The sequence below is a fragment of the Rhamphochromis longiceps genome, linkage group LG10 (assembly GCF_057381845.1).
Source record: "Rhamphochromis longiceps isolate RC_006_pf linkage group LG10, R_longiceps_female_GT1.1, whole genome shotgun sequence".
In the NCBI taxonomy this organism is placed as follows: Eukaryota; Metazoa; Chordata; class Actinopteri; order Cichliformes; family Cichlidae; genus Rhamphochromis; species Rhamphochromis longiceps.
Genome location: NC_140566.1, coordinates 1,102,603 through 1,122,494, shown reverse-complemented (window position 1 = coordinate 1,122,494; position 19,892 = coordinate 1,102,603). Strand labels below are relative to the sequence as shown.

At 42.6% G+C, this 19,892-nt stretch overlaps 1 protein-coding gene across 1 annotated transcript in view; it reads right to left on the bottom strand.

Moving 5' to 3' along the window:
• The window catches only part of hlcs (holocarboxylase synthetase (biotin-(proprionyl-CoA-carboxylase (ATP-hydrolysing)) ligase)), a 49,902-nt gene that overhangs the window by 8,695 nt on the left and 21,315 nt on the right, over positions 1–19,892 (bottom strand). The window contains exon 7 of the mRNA XM_085419767.1: positions 895–962. Coding sequence (XP_085275893.1) covers positions 895–962 — 68 coding nt within the window. The remainder of the gene's footprint in view (positions 1–894; positions 963–19,892) is intronic.

Here is a 19,892-nt window from a genome sequence, read left to right as displayed (position 1 = left end):
ACCATCTCCACTGGGTTTAGGTCAGGTGACTGTGGAGGCCAGGCCATCTGGCACAGACATCACTCTCCTTCATGGTCAAACAGCCCTCACACAGCCTGGAGGTGTGTTTGGGCTCATTGTCCTGTCCTGGCATGTGGCTGCAGGATGCTGTGGTAGCCATGCTGGTTCAGTTTGCCTTCAATGATGCTTTTCCTTAGTCGTGGTTTCTTAGCAGCTGTTTGACCATAAAGGCCTGATTCACACAGTCTCCACTGAACATGTAGAGATGTGTCTGCTGCTGCTCTGTGTGGCATCTATCTGAGCTCTGATCTGAGCTGCTGCTTGTGATTGTGATTTCTGAGGCTGGTGACTCGGATGAATGTATCCTCAGCAGCAGAGGAGACTCTTGGTCTTCCTTTCCTGGGCCGATCCTCATGTGAGACAGTTTCATCGTAGTCTTGATGGTTTTGCGACTCCACTTGGGGACACATTCAAAGTTTTAGCAGTTTTCCGACTGACTGACCTTCAGCTCTTAAAGTAATGATGGACTGTTGTTTCTCTTTACTTAGCTGATTGGTTCTCGCCATAATATGAATTCTAGCAGTTGTCAAATAGGCCTGTCAGCTGTGCACCAACCTGACTGCTGCACAACACAACAGATGGTCCCAACGTCATTAAGAACAAAGCAAAGGGTTACTTTAAATGTCTTATATTTTAGATTCCTCAGAGTTATTTATACATTTTCTCTTTGCTGCATTATTCTATATATCTAGCTTCATGTATTTGATGTCTTCAGTTTGTATCTACAATGTGGAAGCAGTAAAAATAAAGAAAAACCATTAAATAAGAGGGTGTGTCCAAATGTTGGACTGGTAGTCTACGTACAAAATGAAAATAAAAAATGAATGCACTGACCTCTTCCCTGGCTTTGTTGAGTAGCTACTACTAGTAAACCCATGTCTCTTGGTAAGTGTACAGTCAGCCTGAGGAGAGACAGAAATGTGTCAAAGTGTCTCTGTGGGACATGTTTCAAAAATTCTCTTATGAAGTGAGACACACAGAGCAGCGAGTTCCAACGTGTTTATTTTACTCGCAAGGAAGCAAAAGTAACACAGTGAACGTCTAACGAATGCAACTGCTCACCGGGGCAAACCTGGTGTTTCATCTATACACTTCTGTCACGGCCAGGGGATCAGCAGGCCGCTGACTAGTAGCGGTCTCTTTCTCTCTCTCGCTCTCTCGCCAGGGCGGAACTCATGGCGGGTTCACGCCCTCGGCCCACGCCCCTCTGAAGAGGAAACACCTGGGCCTCATCAGTGCAGCCAGCATTTAAGCCAGGGAGTGGCTTCTACTCATCGCTGGATCGTTGTGTGTGACTCGCGTCAGTGCAGCCCGGCTCTGAGCAAGTTCTCTTTCGTTTCCCTGCGCAAAACCTCTAACGTGTGTTTCCTTCTGTACATAGATCCCCTGGACCCGACCCTGCATTCCCCGAGTGGATTCCTGTTTTTTGTGAGTGTTTGGAGAGAGACTGGTCACGATAGGAGAGAGTCAGAAGAGGAGCAAGTGTCTTTTCCCTACCTGGATTTCCCCGGAGCCTTTTCCCTGTCACCGCTTTGTATATAGCACTACCCCTGTACTATTTGTATATACACCTGGTGGAACAGTAATAAATACCAACTGTGCCTCTGAGTCCTGCGTGTGAGTCCTCAAGCAAACCATGACACTTCCAGTGTTATCCTGGGAACAGATGTGTGTGACGCTCTTACAGAGAAACTTGGTGTGTTTGTACTGATTCCAACTGCTTTGGATAAAACACAGCAGAGGAGCCACAGCAGGCCCGTGCACAGAGACACGTTTCTTCAGCTTACTGTAAAGAGTGTTGTATAGCTGTAATCATTTTCTATAAGACCGTCGGTGAAAGTGATATTCTGTGTCACACTAATGATGAATTCTCTTAATTCAGTCTCTCTACTAAATCCAACAATCTCACTAAATGTGTGTTTATTTTTCCCAACCTGGCCACTCCAAACTGAGATCCAGGACAGTGACCAAGAAGAATCCAATAACGTAAGTTAACTAATCATTTATATCAGCAGTCCCCAACCTTTTTTGTGCCACAGACCGGTTTATGTCTGACAATATTTTCATGGACTGGTCTTTAAGGTTTCGCGGATACATACAAGGAAAAAAAAAACCAGCACCGGTACCAAAAACAAAGAAGATTTATTCATAACACATAGGAAAGGACCCAAAGAAACCAAGTTAACGATAAAAATGATAAAAAATAATGATAAAAACCAATAAAATCCCTGAAAACCATAAATTTCACACCCGAGTGTCAACTCTCGCAGCCCGGTACCAAATGACTCACGGAACGGTCCGTAGCCCGGGGGTTGGGGACCACTGATTTATATGATGAAGGAATGATGCAAAATGGGATGAGTCGGACTACAGAGATGAGGTCAACAGACTGACTGAGACTGACTGAGTGGTGTTCAGTTAACAACCTCCAACTGAACACCACGAAAACTAAAGAACTTATCTTGGACTTCAGGAAGGGCAGAGCAGACCCGGCCCCACTTTACATTCACGGGAGCTGTGTGGAGAGGGTACACTCCATGAGGTTTCTGGGCGTGCAGATCTCTGATGACCTCTCCTGGACTGCAAATACCACGGCGGTGGTAAAAAAGGCCGAGCAGCGTCTCCACTTTCTGAGAGTGCTCAGGAGGAACAACCTGGAGGAGAGGCTGCTGGTGACATTTTACAGAGCCACCATAGAGAGCATCCTAACGTACGGCATAACAACATGGTATGCAGGGTGCTCAGCTGCGGACAGGAAAGTACTGCAGAGGGTCATCAACCCAGCCCAGAAGATCACTGGCTGCTCTCTGCCCAGCCTGGAGGTCACTGCAAACTCTCGGTACCTCAGCAGAGCTGGCAATATCATCAAGGACCACTCTCACCCCAGCAACCAACTGTTTGAACTATTACCGTCAGGCCGACGGTACAGGTCACATAAAACCAGGACAAACAGATTCAGGGATAGCTTCTTTCCCAGAGCTATCACCGTAGTAAATAAGCACAAAAACAATTGAACCTATTCCATACCGTCACTGTCATTATATTATGCTGCTATTCATACTGTCATCATATTAATGCTGCTATCCTGTATATATCGTACTTACTATTGTTTGAGTACTTGCGATTGTTTTATTGTACTTTTTATATTTTACATTTATATTTATTATTGAATCTTGCACCAAGGGAGTGGCACTCCAATTTCGCTGTACTCTGTACAATGACAATAAAGGCTATTCTATTCTATTCTAAAATACTTTGTGCATGTGTACTTTAGATAAGTCTGATTAGATATAGATAAGAGCACTATATGAATGTGTGTGTGAATAGGAGAATGAGACTTGGACTCAATTTAGCAGAAATGTGCTGCAGGAGAACCACGTCAATACAAAAGGATACAGTTAAAACAGTTTTAACAGACAGAACTAAATAAAAGCAAGTTTGCACAGGTAGGTTCAGTTTTTAGGTCCAGTAGGAGAAAAACAGACCATGTGACCATGAAGGGGAGTGGACATGGTCAATAAATCTTGAACTGAAGCCTAAATTTCCAGTCCTATCTATGCTCTACACTCGTGCTTCCCTTCACCGTTCAAATGAAAGTCAGAATTTCAAATTTGAAAAGCACAGCCTTCCTCAGAGTGTCAGTATGCCTAGTCAGGGATTTGTTTTAAACAGCTCTCCTTAACCATGTGTCCATTACTGTTGGCTACAGTTCACACCAAACACTTATGTGTCTGGTGGCTGGGCCTTAGTCCATGGGGCCCGGCCGGGCACAGCCCATAAAAGGGAGATGGGCCCATCCTCCTGTAGGCCCACCACTCGCAGGAGGCACCGTGGGGGTCAGGGGCAATGTGTGTTGGAGGCAGAGGCGGAGCCAGACATTTGCAACACCCAGGGCTTAGCCCAAAAGGGTAGTATGCATGTGGGATTTTTTTTTTTTTTTTGGGGGGGGGGGGGGGGGGTAGGAATGACTGAATGATTAATTGGCTCTGTTTTGAGTTTTGTTCAAAAAAAGAATGACTTCATATAGGGAAAAATATATATCACATATGCAGGACACCTTAAACTAGTTTTTTAATTAAGCAGCAAGGCGGAACAAAATCAGGGCTGTATCAAGACACGAGGACTAAACCCCAATTCAACCAGAGCCAGAACTGATCCGGAATTAAATCAGGACTACTGAGGACTTAACCAAGACAGAACCAGAATCAGAACTAGATGATAGTAGCACTAAAAATCATCATAGACCTGCACTACACTATTTTTTAATTCTACCAAAGTCCACTATTTAGATTGAGAAAAGTTTATATAATTATTTAGCCTTGTTGTGTAAACAAGCTGCATAACTTAATAAATATAGAATTTGAAAAATAACAAACCTAAAAAGAAACACTAGGTACGAGATACATGAGGACCTATGATACGGTGATACTTTTGGTAAACAACCATTTGACTAACATGTGTGTCTCACCTGCTCTTGTTCATCTCTGTTCTGTACTCATTCTCCATCCCTCTCTGCTCCTCCCTCTCCCTCTCTGTGCTGACAATCATCAAATATACAGCTGAAACCAGATATTTACTCTTCAGATAAAAACACTTTTTTAATTGTAACGTCAAATCAGACTAAATGTTTATTTTTTAGATAAATATAAAAAACATATTTGTTAACTTTAAGAGTAAAGAGAGAAACTGTCTGTATTTCTTAATTGCAAATGGCACCAAATTGTATTCAAAACTGAGCCACACTTATGGAGCTCCACAGTTCTTTTCCTGGTGTTTTGGTTGACATGTCTTGATTTTCCCATGTCACAGAAACAGGCTCTGTGTTTTGCCTTATATGCATCCACAGCTGTGCCACCAGTTTACTCACATGGACTCTACTAACCTATCAGAAGCTTCTTCAGCTCAGAATGGAATCGTCTGGAGTTTTCTTATTAATTAACAATAAACTTAGTGTATATGTGCTCCTACATTTGATGAAAGCGATAAAAAATAGACAGCTCTGTCTCTCTTTATTCTGACATTTAACTAATTCAAAAGATATTTCAATATTTATTTATGCAAAACAAGTTTACTCTAAATTGATGTTGTACAGTAAAAATGTTTTATGTTTTCTCCCTAAAGTGTAAATATCTGGTTACAAATGTGAATATCCTGCTGTGTACTGAAATCCCTCTTGTTTTGCATAGAAATATACTGAACAACATACAAAGCATAATATAGAAAGTAACATTTACCTGAGTTTTTTCTTTGAAAGAAGCCTCTAATGTCCATTCTTATATTTCAGTACATAACTGAAACCGATTTAGTCGGGGAGGGTAAGAACTGAAAATATGAAATAAACACACTTAAGCTAAGACTCTCTAAAAAAACAGCATTTGTTCGGCTTTTCATTTCGCCATTTGTTGATTCACTTGAAGAGCGAGTAACGTAATATTGGTCAAGTGATCAGTTTGATATCAATCTTTCGTGATGCACCGTCATATTTACATTATTTATACGGTACGAATGATTTGCTTTGGTACCTGGTCAAACTTAAGCTCTCCTTAGTATGGCTGGCTGCGTTTCTCCAACAGTGCACTCACAGGCAGCAGCGGCCCCGCCCTCTCGCTCAGTGCCTGAGCTCGGATCATACCAATATCAGGGGGATTCACGCACAGTCGTAAATTCCCACAGTGTGCACTATGTGCTTCGAATATTGTGTGTACTTTTTGTTTTATACAGTTGTCAGCCAGGCATCTAACTATGAAAAAATTACACTCCAAAAGACCCCGGGCTTCTGACAAAACAACCCGGGCTTAAGCCCAGTAAGCCACCCCCACGCTCCGCCCCTGGTTGGAGGACGGCCCGGAGCGAGGCCTTGGCAGACCGATCCCCGGCTACCAAGAGTAGCAATTAGTACATGGAATGCATGTATAGTTGTGGTCAAAAGTTTACATACACTTGTAAAGAATATAATGGCTCTCCTGAGTGTCCCGTTATTTCTAAAACTCTGATTTTTCTCTGATAGAGTGATTGGAACAGATACTTCTTTGTCACAAAAAACATTCATGAAGTTTGGTTCTTAAATGACTTTATTATGGGTTAACAGAAAAAAGTGATCACATCTGCTGGGTCAAAAATATACATACAGCAACATGAATTAGCAATTTTGGTGACTTAGAAAGTTGTCAGTGAACTGAGCTTCATAGCATGGCCTCTTCACTTCTTGTGAGTGATTATGAGTGACTACAGTTGGTGACTTCTCTTAGGCCAGTTAAATAGGGCTCATTGGATACAAACACCCACAAACGCTACAATGGGAAAGTCAAAGGAGCTCAGCATGGATCTGAAAAAGTAAATTATTGACTTGAACAAGTCAGGAAAGTCACTTGGGGCCATTTCAAAGCAGCTGCATGTCCCAAGAGCAACAGTGCAAACAACTGTTTGTAAGTATAAAGTGCATGGCACTGTTTCGTCACTGCCAAGATCAGGAAGAAAACGCAAGCTATCACCTGCTGCTGAGAGAAAATTGGTCAGGAGGGTGAAGAGTCAACCAAGAATCACCAAAAAGCAGATCTGCTAAGAATTAGAAGCTGCTGGAACACAGGTGTCATTGTCCACAGTCAAACGTGTTTTGCATCTCCATGGACTAAGAGGCTGCCGTGCAAGAAGGAAGCCCTCGCTCCAAAAGTGGCACCTTAAGGCTCGACTGAAGTTTGCTGCTGATCACGTGGACAAAGATAAGACCTTCTGGAGGAAAGTTCTGTGGTCAGACTAAACAAAAATCGAGCTTTTTGGCCACAATGTCCAGCAATATGTTTGGAGGAGAAAAGGTGAGGCCTTTAACCCCAACAACACCATGCCTACAATCAAGCATGGTGGTGGGAATATTATGCTGTGGGGCTGTTTTGCTGCCAATGGAACTGGTGATTTACAGAGAGTCAACGGGATAATGAAGAAGGAGGATTACCTTCACATTCTTCAACATAACCTAAAATCATCAGCACGAAGGTTGGGTCTTGGGCACAGTTGGGTGTCCCAAGAGGACAATGACCCCAAACACACATCAAAAGTGGTAAAGGAATGGCAAGTCAGGCTAGAATAAGTGTTTTAGAATGGCCTTCCCAAAGTCCTGACTTAAACCCCATTGAAAACGTGGACAATGCTGAAGAAACAAGTCCATGTCAGAAAGCCATCAAATGTAACTGAACTGCACCAATTCTGTCAAGAGGAGTGGTCAAAGATTCAACCAGAAGCTTGTGGATGGCTACCAAAAGTGCCTAATTGATGTGAAAATGGCTAAGGGACATGTAACCAAATATTAGCACTGCTGTATGTATATTTTTGACCCAGCAGATGTGATCACTTTTTTCCATTAACCCATAATAAAGTCATTAAAGAACCAAACTTTGTGAATGTTTTTTGTGGCAAAGAAGTATCTGTTCCAATCACTCTATCAGAGAAAAATCAGTTTTATAAATAACGGGACACTCGGTAGAGCCATTATATTATATTCTTACAAGTATGTAAACTTTTGACCACAACTGTATGTATGAATGACATAATGCTTTTAGACTATAAGTCACATTGAACAACACATCCATAAAAAACTTAATCTATGACACATTTATGGCCTTTATCTAGCTCTCATCAATCCTCAGTTAAATGCACAAGCATGTGCTTGGACTGTGGGAGGAAGCCAGAGCAACCAGAGAGGAGACTCAAACACACCAGGACAGCAGGCTAGCCAGCAGCCTTCCTGCTGGGAGGTGCTACTGCTCACCACTGCACCACCATGCTGCCCAGAAGTCTTGTAATTTGGCCTGGGGACAAATAAAAAGAACACTTTTCTTCTCTGAGTTTCACTGTTGTTTCACTGACCCGAGCACTTTTTTCTATGCTCTTCGTATGTTTGTATCATTTCAATACTTGGGGTTAGTATACTGCCATTACATTTGGTATGTAAACTGGAGCAAGCGGGGCTCGACCACACCAACCTTCCGATTAGCAGGTGACCTGCTTTCCCACCTGAGCTACAGCCACCCACAAAAATTTAAGAAGATGAATTTATATGGACTGCATACCCAGGGAAAAGCATTGACCTTTACGCAGCAGCAGAATCGTTTTCAGGAGCTCCGCTGACATCCCAACCACAGCCAGGCAGCAGGTCATTGGTACAATGAAGCTGAACATTTACTCTGCAAGGTTCTAATCACTGATCCAAGCACTGTGTTTACATTCAGCTCCAAATGCAATTAAAGCTCAGTCACTGACTCAAGGCAACTGTTGGTCAGTGAATACAGACTGAAGCAGCACACTCTTTCTGCTGTTGTAATGCAAAGTTGGTGTGGGGTCAATCAAGCTTAAGCTCAGTCCCAGTGAGAGGGTTTCCCAGCTGTGCTTAGAGCTTTGTAGCACGCTGCCTGTAAGAAGTGTTTCCAGCTCAGGGACGTGTGAGAGGACAGGCTGTGTAACCTCCACTGTAACCTATATTAGCAATGAATTCATAGGCCTTTAGGCTCATAGCCAAGGTCATTGGTACAGGTGATTATGATATATGTTGTAGGACAGACATAATAGTGACAGGGCCTCGTATGAACCCCCAAGCAAAATTTACGTCAGTCTTGAAAGGATATCTTTTGGATATGATGAGCTGACAGTAAAGAGGAGGAATGTAGCCGAATCTTTTTCCCTGTTTTAAAGACACGTTTGTTTCGGATCACAGGGGTTTTCAAACCCTTTGTCATCGCTGCAGTGGTGATTTGAAAAATGTTGCCTCATGCTGGAGTTAATGCATTCACAAGATTTTCAGAAAACTGTGACTTTGACCTTGAGCTGGAGGTTATTGAAATTCACATTTTTAGTAGATACACCTCTGGTGTCAGTTTCAAAATGCTACGTTGCCTCATTCTTGAGTTGTTGCCTTCACAACAGGTGGGTGTCCATGCTGCCTGCCCACCTGCCCGTTGGGTGATGAATACAGCCAAACAGCCTCTTAAGGCTGAGGGGTAAAAACAGGTGACAGCACACATTTTAATAATGTTTCTGGTGCCCAATAACTGGCACCATGTGCTCACTTCTAAAAGGTCTTGAAAACTGATATTAGTCTGTGACATCATCACAGACTAATATAATATATTTGTATTTAAATGAAGTTGCAGTCGAATGGTTAAACCACGACACCAAATAATTCAGTAAGTACACAGAGTGGGGAGGGCTGGAAGTGGCTGAACCAGAATTAGTTTGTAAAAATGGTGCAACTTCAGTGATGTGGAACTGGTTTGGTGTTTGTCCGTCAGATACCCACCAAAGCACATTTGTTTCGTAGAACATGCAAGTGGGCCGTCGTTATTGCCGTATTTGTCGGACTAAGGGGCTTGTAAATCTGGGAGTAATCTGGGTCCTAAACGCCGTCCCATTCTGGTCCCAAAGTCAAACGAACACTGCAGCATCACTGAGAGTTAAAAACTGTCTAAATTCTTTCATCTTTAATAAAACGATCAGCATTGCTGCTTTACCAGGTGTAACAATGAAGTTTAACATCCAGGCATCCATGAAAACCGAATTTATTACATTTAACGGTGTTAGACGTTAGCAGGAAGTTAGCGGAAGTTAGCTCGCTAGCTTCCACCTAAACATGATATAGCATGTTCTGACTGAGAGATTTCTGAAACAATTCAAACGTACAGCTCTGCTATCACTTCCAACATAAATGAAAACAGAAAACTAAACAGCAGTGACGTTTGTAGGGTTACTGAAGTTGGGCTAGCTGGTATATAATGATCTGCTACGTGATCGCTAGCGACACAGCTATGTTAGCATAAACACAGTGAAGCTGGAGGATGAATGCTAACTTTATTCCACTCGATAAAAGTTAACGTGAAGGTTCCCGATGGTTAGAGACAAATGCAATCTCATGGCAGGATGCTGTAAACGGACCAAACTTCAGTCAGGAGAACAACTGAGATAATCCATCCACAATACGAGGTTAGTCATTAATATACTGCAACAACATGGGAATAGAGCAGCTGCCAGAGAATTCAACATTAATGAATCAATGGTACAGAAGTGGAGGAAGCAAGAAGAATGAGTTGAATAAAGTTTGATTTATCTGACTGCTTTGTTTCGTTTAATATGCCTTATAATCCCGTGCACCTTATGGTCCGAAAAATACGTATTTGACCTTTTTATTTGGCACACTGCAGTTTAATGTTGCAAAGCACCTCTTTTTAACTTCAGTGGATATTATACATGGTTATGCTCAGGATATGTCAGCCCATTTCTACTGGAAATGCCTTTTGGTTAAGCTTTCAGCAAGGAATTTGCATTTGCACTGTTAAATTTTTATATAGCTTTAATGCACATAAAACAGCTGCTTGTTTAAATGAAAATAAATGGATGGGTTTTTTGCGCTAGTAAAGTTGTGGAGTTGTATTTTATCTCGCATCAATTATATTGTCACTTATATCGTTATCACAAATTTTCAAATATATATCGTGATAAATATTTTTGGCCATATCGCCCTGCTCTATAAAGCAGCACATTTGACACACAGAGAGAGGAGGAGCACGCTCTGAACTCTGTTTGGGCGGCAGCCGAGCCGAGGGGGTCACCCTCAGACCCCGTAGGTAGGTCAGGAGGATAAACGGCCGCCACCCGAGTCATCCTGTGATGAGGAGCTACATGCCATCTTTCACACACAGCTATGAGGCAGCAAACAAAGAGAAGAGTGGAGTCTGGTTTTTACTGAACAGCTTTCACGTCCATCCAAACCACGGCTGTGTCCTAAAACACACACGATGAAGCCTTTCCAAACACAGATTATTGCATCCTCCAACGTTGCCACCAGCCGCCCAGGTCCACATCACTCACCACTTACTTCCCAGATTAAAGCATCCCAGATGAAAAGATTATTCCTGCCATCAATGCTCATTTTAAAAAAAGGATTTGCAGTAGATAAATGTGTTTGCATTGATGCTGGTGCAGCAACAAAGGGATGATCAATAAGGGAGGACAAACTAATCTGTAAATGTGATTAATTGAGCTAATCCTGTATACTCTGGAGCAGCAGAAATTATCATTTCCAAATAGCATTATTGGAAGTGATCAATGAGAGAGGGCTGCTCCATTACTAGCGGCCAGCTGAGGCACCAACGACCTTGCCTTGCTGACTGCCTGGTGTGGAAAGGCCAGCAATGCTCAACAATCCATTAGAGTCAGCGCCTTAAAATGAATGGGATGCAAATCAGTCTGTACACAGCATGTCACAATGGAGCGTGTTTCTGGTACATAAAGAGCACGTTGGACTACGCGACTCTACCTGTAGCTAGCTTTTACCTTCAGCTTGATTTCAGAGTCTGGAGTTTATCTTCCTTTGCACTCACACACTGCAAACTCGTGTCTGCTGCATGCTTTAAATGGATACAACAGACACGGGTTTGCAATCAAGAACCAAAGAAGGCGATTTGCTCCATGCACAGCTATGGGCTTCACACACAGTAGTGTAGCACATACACACCAACTGACCTCCTCTGCAGGTTTGGTGCTGTTTTGACTTCATCACTGAAACACACTTTTGCATGCCTTCGTCATCACTGTGTAAAGCGTGACCTAAGTGGCGCTGTGTGGGAACAGCTAATTGCAGCTGACCTCTGCTTAAACTTAAAGACCCTCCAGTGGCTCCTCATTTCTGTTTCTGTCATCACTGACTAGTGCAGCCATCGTTTTTGTTCAGAATCATCACAGAGAGCCTGATAAGTATTTCTTTAAGGAACACCGAGCTTCTTGGTGCCACCATCTTTCCTGCAGGATGGCTTGCGTTGCACTGGATTCCGCAGCACAGGACTGAGTCAAACACGCCTCCATATGTTTCTCCAAATACGACGCGGAGGACGTTTAGGCATCTGCTTCCAATTTTTTATAATTGCAGGTGGAGCATGCAAGGTCAACTAGGGCAATTTGATTTTTATGGTCTAACCTGTTGCCACAGAAGACGAATCCATGTTGTTTCCACCACAGCCGTTGTGCAGCATGTACTGTTCACAGGAAACAGGACCTCATCCCACACACACACACCGTTAGCCTGGAAGTTCGATTGCTTGTCCAAACAAATGGTGAGTGGACAACTGGAAAAACAATCTCGTAAGGTTGTTTTTTTTGTTCACAGAATTTTCCTATTTGTGTGACTCTTACACCAAAACACCATTTTCTAACATTATTTACGGAGGCTGCAATTTCACAGTAGTTTTTACGAAGCCAATGGTTTTAAACTGGGTTATTCAAAAATACGTTTCACAGAACAATGAAAACTGACTCTTTATGACCACAAGTGCAAATCCACTACTGCTTCTCTTCATTTATGCATGTCAGTTTTTGACTGAAAAATAAGGGAAATATAATACAAGAGCAAAAAGTGGACCCTTGGGTTTTCATGTCCAAGTTCTTACAAAGACGTGAACATGTAGTCAGTGTTGCTGCAGACCCAGGGATCAAGTTCAGCACAGCAGGAAAAGAATCATTATGCTCTCCAGGCTAGCTGAGGGGCCTCTCGTAGTCTCTCATGTTTTCCACCAATAAACACTTCAGCACGTTAACAAACCTTAACAAAACACCAACTGCTTACTGATATGCCCACCAGTCCCATCAACGCTCACACTAAAAATCAACTATGAGGAAAATAATGACAGGAAACAGCATACGACTCGAGCGGAAGATTTGATTAGAGCAAGTCCAATGTCACAGTCTTACAATGCAGGTTTGCAATGGTTAAACAGTTCGTGTTTTCATGTTCACTTCTTCTTCTTTTTATTACTTAAGTTACTGTGTCGTGTTGTACGTAGCGCCGATGTGGGATAGTTTTTCAGTTTCATTGTACTATTGTACTATGTATGACTGTGCAATGACAATAAAGAGTTATCTTATCTTTAAACTTTTACTCCTCTTATTTACAGAAAAACCCAACAATCAGATGAAACCCTGTGAGCAGGCATTTGGCAAAAGTAGGAAGGAAAAACTCAGTTTAAACAGGAAGAAACCTCCGGCAGAACCAGGCTCAGTGCCAGTACCCGGCCCACAGCTTACGTGTAAAACAGCTGTGCAGATGTGAAACCGGTGATCATTTGATCTACACTTGAGAGTGGTGTGTGTGTGTGTGTGATCCTGTGTGAGGGTGTTGTGCGTCGTGGTTGGGTCTGCTGTTGCGAGAATGTCTCAGCAGCCTCCCTGATGCTGCGGGGTAGCAGGTATATGTGTACATTTCTAAATAGTTCATTGGTACATTCACTCTGGGTTCGGTTGCACTGTCTCCTCGCGGGGTGACTCACAGAGTTAGCCCGTACATGTGGAAGATGAAATGGGCTGGAGAGATAGCCTCGATATGATAGAGAACGGTTACATTGTAACCTTGGTTCTCTGACTGAGAAACTAACTCTCCACCTTCAGGCCACTCGGAGACATGTGCCGATCAAACCATCACCGGTTTCACATCTGTGCAGCTGTTTTATATGTAAGCTGTGGGCCGTGTCCAGGCTAGCTGGAGTGTCTTAAAGAAGTTTCCACACACCATGACCCAGCGGGGGTCATACCCCATACATGTGGAAGATGTAACGGACTCGAGAGATAGTGTCTCATTCAGAGAACCAAGGTTACAGTGTAACCGTACGACCTACTGATCTCTCTCTATCCCCCCCCCCAAAAAAAATATTAAAGCTTTTGTTAAAATGTAAAAAATGTCAAACTAACACTCACAAACTGCTGAGGAACAAGTAAATAAAAGAGCACATTTTCACACTGAAACAAAGGTGACATAATATCAGTGAGACTTTCATGTCATTTCCCAACAGAACACATCTTCCCACGTACAACCCCTCCCTTTAATAAAAGTCTATAAACAAATTCAAAAGTGAAATTAAAAGAGAAACTGCAGTGTGAAGCTTCTCACTGACACACAATGAGATTCCAGTGTGGTGTGAGCTTGTGAGAACACCGTCCTGTGTCTCAGTGCTGACTGTAATTAGCTGCTCACAGCCAGACAAAGCATTAATACCCTGAACAAACACACAGCCTGCCAGCCATTGAGCCTCAGCTTCAAGACTCTTCATTCAAGCAGCTAAACCTGCGTTTTCATCAGCTATTCAGTTTGAGGCAGCGCTGACCGGCAGGAACTTTGCTTTCAGACCGTCTGTGTCTATTAGCATTTGTGGCAATGCATAATCCTCCTTCTGACAGAAGAAAAGCTCGGTCATTGTCACTTCAAAGGACTCTAATATCTGAAATTCGTCTCTTCAAACTTTTGTTAAACAAACACAACTGCGAGAAATGAGAGACCAGTCCCTTAATATCCTCACTAATCCATAAAGCTGAGGTTTCTTATCATGAACAATAAAACATCAGGAACAACAATATATCTGTGCAAAAATACTCAGCTAGCCAAACAAAGTAAATCAGTGTCTGGAAGCTCGGGCAGACTACAGCTGCAGCTCTAGTTTAAACACACGTTCTCGCCTCTGTAACCACCGACTCTGTTATTCACTCAGGTCTGAACTGCATACAAGTATTTCTTACTTTTTATGATCAGCATGTTTTGATTATGACCTGAACAGTGCAAAAAAACTCATATTAACGGTTAAAGAACAAACCTGGATCACAGCATGTTCAAACAACATGTGTGTGAATGGCTGTGGGACAGTAAGCTTTAATGTTTCAATGGGTCCAGTTCCAATTTCACTGCTCTGATGATCAGAAATAAACAGCGTAGGTTTCGCTAATTCGAAGAAAGTCCGGATGTGCTGAGTTTTGTTCGTAGCATACACCCCTCACATCTCACTCCCATTTTGTAAACCTTCCCTTTCACTCTTGCTGCGATCCTTCTGACCACTCGTCTCCACCCTGTCACTCCTACATGTTCTCCACAGCCCTCACTTACTTCTCTGCCACTCCTGACTTCCTGATGCAGTACTCAGTTACTTTCTTGGCACCATATTGCCAACAGTTTTGTTAAAAATTCCACCGCTCCCTCTCCTAAACATCTCCATATCTCCACAAAAAGCGAGAGCGAGTCCAATCACAAGTGATACACCATGAGCCAGCAGCCAGAAGGAAGAGGAGAAATGCCCGAGAAGATGAGCAGCCTCAAGCAAAAGAGAGACTGAGGAACGTCACGCTGATAAAATAAAAGGCGGATGACACCTCAACACAGTATTCTGGTAAGCACATGAGAGCGATAAGGACGACGTGAAGCTTTCTAGGCCCAACTGAGAGACAGACTTACCAGTGTGAGGAGAACAGAGCAGATTTTTTTTCCCCTGGGACCAAAACCAGACCGACAAATGCAGGAAGCTAGATTTCCATGTGGTTTAGATCTTGAAAGTTCCACAGCTGAAGAGCTGGTGGTTACAGAAGTAACCACCAGCAGCTCTTTTCTCCCGCTGGTTCACCAGGAACCAGCGGGAGAAAAGAGCTGCTGAAAAGAAGATGGATAAACTGGGAAGCAAAACCATAACTTGATACCTTGGGCTGAAAGAAGGCAAGATTGAGGGGAGGTTCAGACACAACACCTTGCCAAGCCCCAGAAATGAGCTACACCTGAAGTACAGGGGCGCCTGTTTAGCTCAGGCGACCACATGCTGTATGGCTGAGGGTGGACTTGCAGCCCTTTGTCGTATGTCTTCCTGTCAGTCTTCACTGTCCCGATCTAATAAAGCTGGAAAAAGGCCCAAAAAAGGTAAATGCTGGATACATGCTGGGAAATCCCGTCAACCATTGCTACAGGTCCTCTGAGTCACTGGGTCCAAGCCAAAAAAAAAGGATTTGGGTGAAGGGGCATAGAACGGGAGGTTATGGCTGCTGTTTAGAAGAAACCATCAGGAATTAAAGATAGGCTAGCTGCAGGTCGCAGCAGATGGCCCCGCCCCTCCCTGAGCCTGGGTCTGCCGGAGGTTTCTTCCTGTTAAAAGGGAGTTTTTCCTTCCCACTGTCACCAAAGTGCTTGCTCATAGGGTCATATGTTTGTTTTGTTTTTTTTAAGAGTAGGCCTACCGTACAATATAAAGCGCCCTGAGGAGACTGTTGTTGTGATTTGGCGCTGTATAAATCAAACTGTCGCTGCTGCACCACCCAAAGATGTCCTTGGATTAAAAAAGTGAAGCATCTAGGAAGGGTGGCCCTCGCCTGATGAGGACTCATCTGACGGCCCACCTGGTAACAGCTAAGGTCTGAAAGATAAACTTCCTTTGCAGTTTAGAATCACACAAACACACAGTTGTGATCAAAGGTTTACCGACGCTTGTGATAATTTGGGGTCAATCAATGAACTGTTCTTTGTGGACAGCATACACTGTGTGCAGTGTGAGTGGAAAGCACTCTGCTGGCAGCAAACAGTAATTGTGATTTCTTGTTGATAAAACTTTCAGGTAAATTTTCAAGTATGACATCACCATAAATGATGGTGGATATGAAAGCTCACTTTTTTTATGCCAGGCTCATTTTCTATCCTCCATTTATTCTACGTCCAGGAGCAAAACGTAGCTTACCGTGAAAAACAACATCTACAGCTGTGTTCATCGATGCAACAATTAAAAAACACACTGTGTGCTGCTCTAACACTTCACCTAAATATATTCAGAATTATGGTATCAATCCCTTTTCAATATTATAACATATGAATATGCATAAACATTCTGAATAAAATTCACAGGTTAATGAAGATCAAACTATAAAGACGTGACTGAAGTGCTCAGGACAGAAACCATCTAAAAAAAGCTTCTGACAGTCTGGACTGATGAAACCACGATTGTAGTTTTAGCCGAACGAAGGGAAGTAAAAGCTATGGAGAAGCTATGTTGACGAGATTTTCTTTTATTTAGAAAAGAACCAAATAAGATGAAAACGTCTGTTTCATTTGAAAAAAAGGCAGCGACACAGTGGAAGCCCAGATGTGCCATTTTGATTGGGATGTGTATTTTTACACATCTGTGTGCACAGGAAGCTTTTTGAAAGATTTGTGAAGCTGAACTTGTATAAATGATCACTTTTTACTCAGGTTTGGATGCATTTGTAGAGCTGTTTTCATTGTAGTCAGATTGCTTTGTATGGACTGAAGCACACGGACTTTTTTCTTATACAGTGCTTTTCTACTAAGCACCATATACAACTTCATTCACAGCCATTCATACAAGCAGTTTTTTCTATGCTTTGTCTTACTGAAGTGTTTTTTATCTAACATGAACATAAAACTATAGCAGGCAGGGATCAAACCAGCAGCTCTGTGATCAGTAGATGTTCTACCTGAGCTACGGCCTCTTGTGAGTCCTCAAAAATGACACACAAAAGTAACTGTCACTTTAAGCTTGTGTATCAATCCATGCACATTTGTAACACGTCTCAACTCAAAGAAAAATGGTGTTTTTCCAGTGGCCAAGTCAGTCACATGATCACAACAAACGGGGAGCAACTGAAGGTGCTGTAATAAAGATCTATCAGAGCATCTCCGGGCAGGAAATGCAGTATTTGGTGATGTTGTGGGTTCTACACTTCATTCATCTAATTATTGACACAAATCCTTACATTTAAATTTGTTACTTCTTCCAGTGACCTTTGAGCCCCTCAAAGATGTCTGTGATCCCTAAACATCTTCTTATTAAATTCAAGCTCAAAGTCTTCAATCATGTCATGGTTGTTTGATATAAAATCCACTGTTGATGTAGTTTTTTTTTAACCTGAGCACACAGAAGAGCTCTGAACAGTAGTGATGTGCGATACCACTGATTTCCTTTCCGATCCGATACCAAGTAATATTCAGGGTGGTATCGACGACACTGATCCGATACTTTGTACAAAAACTTATTTTATTTATTGTATCTCAAATTATAGCATCATAATGATTACAGGACATCAGATTACTTGTTCTTATCACGTAATAATGCAGAGTTCATCATATAGAAATAAAAATCCTGAAGTTGTGGCTATTTGAACACGTTGCCTGCCTGCAGCACTAAAGGACTCCATGAGAGACGTCTGTCTCCCCTAGCAGCACCTGTCCTCCTCTTCAGTTCGCCTCAACATTACCCTCGTCATATTCTGTGATACGATTTACTCTGAGGTGTTTGACGAGGTCAGTGGTGTTGTCACAGCACCTCACTTTCTTGCCACATGTATCGCAAACCACGTCTCGGCTGTTTGTGGATGTAAAACACGTCCGCACATGACTCCAGTTACGCTCAGCCATTGTTGTGAGTGCGCACGCCAAGGGGCTGCCACATTTATACAGCCATATTTCGCACATGACTATGAAAGGCGGAAGAGGAAGTAGTTCCTTCCAATTGTAGACGATCCGAATGATATAGGTTATTTCCACTGTGTTCCTGTTAATGATAAACTACAAATTTACCCTAAATTACTAAAATATCGATATTTTAATGTGAGAATCGTTTCTAGAACATAAATGACTGGTATCGGAGAAATCGATATTTCAGGATTGATCCGCACATCACTACTGAACACAGAGCACCTTGGGACCAATGAGCCAACAGATGAAGACAATGCTGAACCTCTAAGGTTCAGTAAAGGGAGTTAAAGGATACGTCATCTGATGGCAAAGCAAAATTATCACCAGATGAACAGATGCAACAGACAAAATGAAACGGCTGATGTGCCACTGAAAAAGCAGAGACTGCTTTCTAATTGAAATCTACTTTAAAGTAACTGAAAGTTGAAGAGCCTGATGAAAACAAAGTCCCCACCAGTTTGTGTTGAACTGGAGAAAGCCTGATCCATGGAGGCTCCAGACCAGTTTACCCATGTTTCTCTACAACTGTTTAAAACTGTCAGTTCTCCCCCCTCAAAAAGTGGTTTTCTCTTGAAATAATAAGGATCACGACTACTTAAAAAACACGAATGCTCGGAGAAATAGAACAGGCATTCCTTAATAATAACATTAATCAAGGCCACTCCAGAGAAACATCTGGAAACTCAAACATTAGCAGTGAAATCAAACTGCAGCAACACGTTTGGGGTTGTATGGCCTACTTATTCACCCCGCTTTAGTTTCTGCATAAGCTTAATGACAACACTGTCTGTTCCAATCAGCTCAGCGCTGCTCTACGATCCATTTTTCAAACTTTATGACAGTTTTAATTGCTCCCACCTGCTGCCTCATCGACCCGCTCAACAGCCACTTTCAGTCACATGTGTGGATGCAGACAAAGAAGTCTATTAGGTGCAACTTGCCTTTGCTCCAGTGAGGTCACTTGGGCATTAAAATTAGTTCCAGCCCAGTTCCAGTACGAAACACTACATGCATTTGAAAACTTTGTCTTATCTTTTTTCTCTCTCCGTTGTTTGCTGTCAAATGTTCATAAAGAGGCACTTTGACCAACTAGTGAGTGAACATCATGGAGAGACTGACATCCAGTGGTCTGTCCTCCATTATCCCTTTGCTTATTCAACATGTATTGCATGCATGCATGACATGCATATATGCATGTGCAAGGTTGGCGGTCTGGGCCTTGTTAAAGCTGTGTCTGCACTGTAAGATGTATTTTTAGTGTATAACTAACAGCTGATATTAAATGTCAGCACAGTTAGTGCAGTGTTGTTAGCCAGGGATTGATTCCTAATCTCAGTCAGGTCACAAGAGAGCGAGTGAAAAGCTTTGACTTAAACTATAAGCCACAACACTGGAAGCACTGGCAACTCCAAAAAACAGCATGTTGGGTCCTGGTAATCATGCTGATATTACTATGATAGTACCACTCACCTAATCTTTGGTCCAAAAACAACACACACCTCATTGCTATGTCAACCCCCCCCCCCCACATGTGTGCTGCAGAAACCAATGAGCCCAAGGTGTTATCTTG